Here is a 6,934-nt window from a genome sequence, read left to right as displayed (position 1 = left end):
GGAAGGCCGCCGGGGGGGGTCCGGGCGTCGCGCTTGTGATGGGGTCTTTGAGAAAAGTCGAAGGGCCCGAGCAAAAAGGGAGAGTGAGCTTAATGGGGGGGCAGGGGTCCGTCGCAAAACGACGGCTCCTAACGATCGGGATGGAAGCCAAGTATTTGCAGACGTGTCCTGGGTTGATCTTGCTGTTATGTGGTTGGTTTGATGAACTGCAGGTCTCCCTGACTTAGTCCCGGATCCCTATTACATCCAGGCGTCCACATATGTCCAGAGGATGTCCATGTATAACTTGAGATGTGCTGCCGAGGAGAACTGCCTGGCAAGGTAGGCATCACCCCGGCCTTTGCCTCTTTGCTGTGGCTTCTTGTGCTCCTGCACCCACTGCAGAGTACCTGAGGACACAGTGAAGAAAAATGAAGAAAAATGAGGCTGGAGGGCCTGAGGAAACATAGCCCAGTCTGTAACCTTCTTCTAAGCCTGTGGCAGATGGTAGGGTGTGCATATAAGAAAACCATACTGCCATATTAGAGACAAACTACAGACGCTTTGAAGAACCTACATTTTGTGTAAAGTTATATTGCACATTTCTATTTTCAGGCTCATTTGAACATATCTGAGTTTTGCAAAATAGAGGCACCTAAAAAGACAACTTGAATCTGGTGATTTTCATCTCCCTCGTCTAATCCAACCGGATCATATTCTACTTCATGAAAAAAACCCAAACCAACCCTATTCATAACCAGCACAAGTTACTACTAAAATTGTAACACACTAATTGTTTCTGGGCCTATGTGTTATAATGTCTCTTAAGACTGAAATCTCCCTGAAGAGTTTTTCAAAGTCTTTTAACGGGTTGAAATAACAGCTTTGCTATGAAGTTAGGTCCTGTCCAGTTGGCAAAGGGGGATTTTTCCTGTTTTGTTTGGAAAGAAATGAACATGGCCGTTTTTAACCATTTTAACTTGTTTGATATCTTATCATGCAAAACAGATTTATTTATTTACCAACATCATTAATTGATGTCAGACTGTTTTCAGGGTCATGCTCTTTCTTCACTTGCTGGAAAAAGAAAACATGGCATAAGAAGCAGTATTTTTTATGCTAACTTTACAGTGAAGACTAATTGAAATGCTCTTGCTGGCTATTGGTTGATTAAAATAGTCCAGTACTTAAAAGACTGTAGATAATAGCTATGGGAAATATGAAAATATAGCCTGAGGCATATATTTATTCGTTTTTTTTACAACAGAAACAAACATCTGTTGTGTGATCTTGCACATGCAGTGAGTTATTTTGGTTAACAGCAACTAATGAAATTGTATTTTTGGTACCAGAGTGATTTTACAGTGAAGTGGTGATCTGCTTCAGAGATGGAGGCAGACAGTCAGTGGTCAGACTCCTGTTTATATTACTAGAAGCAGATCTGAATCTTACTCAGGTCTTGGTCTGACACCAGGCACTTCTGAGTACACCATGTGGAATTCTTATGTGTCTCCAATGCATGAGCTTTAAGGGGGCTGAAAAGATCTGTGCTCAGTTACTTCTGAGTCAGTATGTGTTTTTTTGAAGTGTTTCTTGCATATACTTACATCTCTTTTTTGCATTATTACAGTTCAGCTTATCGAGCAGATGTTAGAGACTATGACAATCGGGTGCTCCTGAGATTCCCCCAAAGAGTGAAAAACCAAGGCACATCAGATTTTCTGCCCAGCAGACCCCGTTATTCGTGGGAGTGGCACAGCTGTCACCAGTGAGTGAAGTGCTCAGTATGGTACCTTCTAGTTAGCTTTTTCACTAACAAATTGTCACTTACAAGGTGACGTTTTCTAAAACTGCAGTGAAGCAGGACGAAGTAACGGGGAAACTTTAGCCTTTTTGTGTCTGATTGATTTCATGGTAGTGATAATTACTCTTTATATAGCTACATGAAACCAAAATGGATATGAAACTTATCGAAAGTATAAAACTCTTACAACTATAAATTCATTACAAATCCAAGTGTCAAATCAGTTTTGAGAGTGGCACCCTCTCCCTTTATATTTTACATAGGCTATAGTCCAGTTACATTTAAGTGGAACCACTAAATAAAAGTGCTGATCATGTTATAATAACTGGGGAAACCCTAAAATGTACATGTTCCCTATAATATATCATTGTAAACATTGGACCGTACTTCTTGACCTGAATTTCATGGGTTAGTTCTTGGCAAGGGATGGTCAGGTCAATATGGAAACAAGAAGATACTGAGTTGACCGATCCCATTATCAGTATCTTTATCCTATCGTGAAACTTACACATAGCAGTATTGTTCTAGGAACAGCAGAATTGCTGGAAACATGGCAATGCAAATGTAGAACATTTTCAACAGTTTCGGAGCAGGTAACACTGCAAACTTCTACCTTTTCAGAAAATTCACATGCAACAGTTTGCAGGTTTGTTCCAATTTTCGCTATTTCATAGCAGGACCAATTGTAAAATACTAGAAATCTTACTTCCACCTTCCTTAAAATACAATTCTGCTGTGACTGGTACATAAGTAATAACTTAGTATTATGCTATTAAAAAAATATGTAATGTGGGCTGGAGTCAATAGAATATTTTTCTCTAGCTTCAGAAGCTGTACGCTTTGAATGAGAGGTCAGTCTCATTAGAACAAATTCTTTCAAAAAAGACTGATATTACTAGTTTCTAAAACTTGTAAGGATCAAAAAGCTAAAACTAAATCAAACCAAACAAAAAAATCCTCCATAAACGATTTAGCTAGCTTCCAAACCACCACCCAAAACCCCCCAACCCTGGTGGTTGCAAAGTCGATAAATGGATGAGATGGATAGAGAGCACTGAAATCTTCCATTTGTAGAAAAGCAGTTTCTTACTCTGCCACGATAGCCCAGCTATCACTATCCAGATGCAAAGTGTCTCTGATGTTGATTCAGTTCTTGGACAGATGATACACTGCCTACAAAAAAAAAATGCGTTTCTTGTGATCATTTCCGTGACAGTGAAACAAGCTCATTTGGAAATGAACTATAACTGCCAATTAGTTTGGCTAGTCATCAGACTTCAGTGTTAGTCATCATCATCTGGTTTTAGTGTTCTTGACATGCATGCTTGTGAGACTTGTGCGCTCCTTTTCGTGCTCACAATACATTTGAATTCTATTTAATTACATCTTTTTCATATACCTCTTGAGCTGTAAGCATTCATAAGTAACAGCAGCCAAATGCTGCACAGACGAAGTGCAGGTAGATAGTACAAGTTCAGTTTTCCATGTGTTTGGAAAAAGTGAAATTACAAGAATAATAAGTGTTCAAGTCGACACTAAGAGCTAGAACTCACTTGGTGTAAGAGCAAGAAAAATGCATCACTGTGCACAGAGCAAAAGCATGCACAGTTTTGAAATGGAGACTACATTAAGTATAGACTACAAAAATTGTTGGCAGTGGACAAGATCTGCATTGCCAGTACACAGAAGCTGATTTCTTTGTGCAGATTTTGTTTTCTCTAATGTTATGAATGTGTTACACGGATTGAGGGCCATGGAAATGTGAAAGTAAATTGTTGGGTTTTTGCTAACAAGTAGCAAACTTCCCTGGAATTTATAGTATGTAAGGTAAGCATTCCTAGTGAAACTCTGGCTAAAGGCAGTTGTAAGATGTACAATTCAAATATGAACTACTTAATACTTGCTATTGTTATTGGAAAAGATCTGAAACAGGAAATTTTGGAAAACAGTGCTGCTATGGAATCTTTCCCTTTACAAGTTAAAATCTATTATTTATTTATAGAAGATGGCATTTTTATAGTCATTGAAAATTAGAATAACAAAAATAAAACTTAATTGAATGGCCAGTATAGGAAAGTCTACTAACGCACAAGTTCTATGTAATAAAAAAAAAATTTGGCCAGATCTAACAGAAGGTAGATCAAATAGGAATATGTTAAGATGTTAATGACAAGATCTGATCAATCTGTCTATGGTTTGACAGACATTATCACAGCATGGATGAATTCAGCCACTATGACTTGTTGGATGCAAACTCACACAGAAAAGTCGCTGAAGGACACAAAGCAAGTTTCTGTCTTGAAGATACCTCCTGTGATTATGGATATTATAGACGGTATGCATGTACAGCGCATACACAGGTAAGAGTTGGTTCAGAGACAACCAAGTTTGTTTTCCTCCTCTAATTTACCTGTGGATATTTTTGCTACCAATTGTCTGATGCCCTAAATTATCTGATGCCCTAACTAGCTCTGAAATTCTCCATCGAAGAGGTCGGAGTAGCAACTTGGAGACTTATACAGGTGCTGCTAAATGTGGGCATCTCATTAAAATGCAAGGACACTCATTAGCCTGGCATCACTGGTAACTGAACTGTATTAAAACGCACCACAAGTCCTTGTGGTTGCAGGACTGGTCAAGCGAGCTAAAGAGAACTCAAGACAGAGTAAGTAAAGAAGCCGTTTCCAGCATTCATCCCCCCCAAACTGCTCAGTGATGTCCTCGGCTGGTCCCAGTGTTCACAGCTAGTATTTTCTCCCTTGCAGAGCATGAGCCTGCAAGATGCTGAATTTCCATAATACCTATAACTATCAGCTGGCAGTCCAACACAGAGAACTTACAGCATAGTTTTATGCATATATAGAAGGCTGTTAGAGAGAATGGCAGCCATGTGAGCATTATGATGGGTCATATACAAATGTAAAGCAAGGTTATTAAGGGAATAGATAAAAATGGACTGTACCATTATGATATTATGCAAATCCACAATAGACTCCTACTTTGAATATTGCATGGACTTCTGGTCACCACCTCTCAAAATTCCTACAGAAAAGCCTAAAAAACCACACCAACCAACCCCAGGAGAACAAGGATGATCAGCAGTGTAGTATGGCTACCACGCTAAGAGATTTCATAGACTATTCCATTTGGAAAACCAGAAACAATACCAAATCTTGAGTGGTCCTGGATGGAAAGAGGAAATTGTTGATATTCACTGTTTCTCACAGTACAAGAATTTAAGGATATCCAAAAGAACTGCCAGACAAAAGCTTTAAATTGCAGAGGAGTGCTATTTTGATACATGAATAAAGTATTAAATTCCTTGCCATAGGATGTTGCAGAGATCAAAAATATCTACATGGGTTTAAAAAAAATTTGGACGAAGTAATGGAGGCTATTAAGCACAAAAATCTGGTGCTACCCCATGTCTTAAATACAGTTAAATGCCTGGTGGAAGGAATTTGCCTGGGTAAAGGATATTACACATCTCATTTCATATGTTCTTTTCTCCTCAAGCATCTGCTGCTGACCACTGCCAGAGACATGACATTGACTTGATGGATCTGTGGTTTAACTCAATGTGGCCATACTTATACATAAACTTGCATCCCTTATTCTGTAGTTTTTAATCTAGGAGGTAGTTATTTTATCACAGAGAAATGACAGTATGCTTCACTGGCTGACGTGTCCACATCTGAATTTTAAATATAATGAATGATCTGCAATACATAAAGGCTTTGAAGAGGTTTTATAAGTACCTTTTCTCCTTCTGTAGACTATGACATCTAACTAAGCAATGTACATATTTTACAGCTGGAGTATTTGTGTCACTAGAATCATGGCTGTGTCAGCATTTCCACTGGAAGCCCATATTTCAGGGGTTTGTAATTGGACTGTAAAACTTTCCTCCAGCCTCAGACTTGGCACGTATGTGCGAGAGTCTGAGCTGATCACCAGCTAGGTCAAGAGGGAATTCCTGCAGGACTCGGGTTTTGTGTGCGCACTCTGTGTGTCGCCAGAACAGATCATCTTTGCCTAGAGCAATCTGTATCGGTCACGGTTACAGACACCAGATTTGAACCACCGATACATTCATATATGAAGATTCTTACCGGTGTTCCTAACAGCAAAGAAGTTTTCAGAAACAATTAACCTGGAAAAAAGGTGATGTTTTTGATTCTTTCAGATTCCTGTGTCACTATTTGCCTGAAAAGATGCCATTTCCATGCAAAACTCAATGTGAAAATGGCCCTGGGCTCTGCTATTCAAAGATGGCACTGTGGCAGAGTGCATCTGTAGCAAAAAGTTGCATCATTCCAGATAGTAGAGACAGGTTCCAACATGGTCAGCAAGTTTGTACTTGGACCTCAGAAGCTGTTTTCTTGAGATTTACAGATATTTAGGTCCAGGCTTTGGTCAGTTTTGACTTTTTTCTCACCTTTTGTAAAGAACAGTAAGTAACAGCATCAACAATATTTACATAAAAGGAGTACTGTAACAAGAGATAATGAAATACAGATAAAATACAGGTATCTCACAGATGAACATTTATCAATAACATCGGTGTTTCTTATGCAGTAGTAGTACAGTGCTGACTATATAAGTGATATGTTAAGACTTACATGTTCTGGTTTAGATATTAATATAAGACGACAGGAAAAAATAAACCTAATTTCCTAAGGTAATTTTCTTAGTGAAATGTGGAGGTAAGTGAACTTCGGTCTGAGTGTCCCTAATGTGCAGAATGTTACTATTCCTAATGATTTTTTGACATCCATCTTAACTTCATTTTTAAGGGACTGAGCCCTGGCTGCTACGACACTTACAATGCTGACATAGATTGCCAGTGGATTGATATTACAGATGTAAAACCTGGAAATTACATTCTGAAGGTAAGGATATTGGGAGTGGGGAGGTTTGTGTTTTCTTTTGTTGTTTTTTAAAGAAGCAAATCATATGCATACATGCTTTTGAATGTAAGTCATCAACTCAAACCTGGAGGTAGATAACACTGTGCTTTCTCCCCTTAAGGTGAGTGTAAACCCCAGCTATTTGGTGCCTGAATCAGATTACTCCAACAATATAGTACGCTGTGATATACGCTATACAGGCCACCATGCGTATGCCTCTGGCTGTACAATTTCGCCGTAA

The 6,934-nt window shown here is 38.9% G+C and overlaps 1 protein-coding gene across 1 annotated transcript; it reads left to right on the top strand.

Moving 5' to 3' along the window:
- The first annotated feature begins 217 nt into the window (after positions 1–217).
- LOX (lysyl oxidase) lies at positions 218–6,934 on the top strand. The gene is made up of 5 exons (XM_009893794.1): positions 218–321; positions 1,610–1,747; positions 3,987–4,143; positions 6,580–6,675; positions 6,815–6,934. Exons 1-5 carry the CDS (start codon positions 272–274, stop codon positions 6,932–6,934), a joined length of 561 nt encoding a protein of 186 aa, XP_009892096.1. The 5' UTR covers positions 218–271.

Source organism: Charadrius vociferus, unplaced genomic scaffold (assembly GCF_000708025.1).
Source record: "Charadrius vociferus isolate BGI_N301 unplaced genomic scaffold, ASM70802v2 scaffold158, whole genome shotgun sequence".
In the NCBI taxonomy this organism is placed as follows: Eukaryota; Metazoa; Chordata; class Aves; order Charadriiformes; family Charadriidae; genus Charadrius; species Charadrius vociferus.
This window is presented reverse-complemented; position numbering and strand designations above follow the sequence as displayed.

What these genes read in the sequence shown, in the direction of transcription:
- LOX (XM_009893794.1), top strand. Translation starts at nt 272, where the DNA reads ATGTCCATGTATAACTTGAGATGTGCTGCCGAGGAGAACTGCCTGGCA. An exon ending in GAGTGGCACAGCTGTCACCA is followed by an intron (nt 1,748 to 3,986) that starts GTGAGTGAAGTG and finishes ATGGTTTGACAG; the next exon opens with ACATTATCACAGCATGGATG. An exon ending in CATGTACAGCGCATACACAG is followed by an intron (nt 4,144 to 6,579) that starts GTAAGAGTTGGT and finishes TTCATTTTTAAG; the next exon opens with GGACTGAGCCCTGGCTGCTA.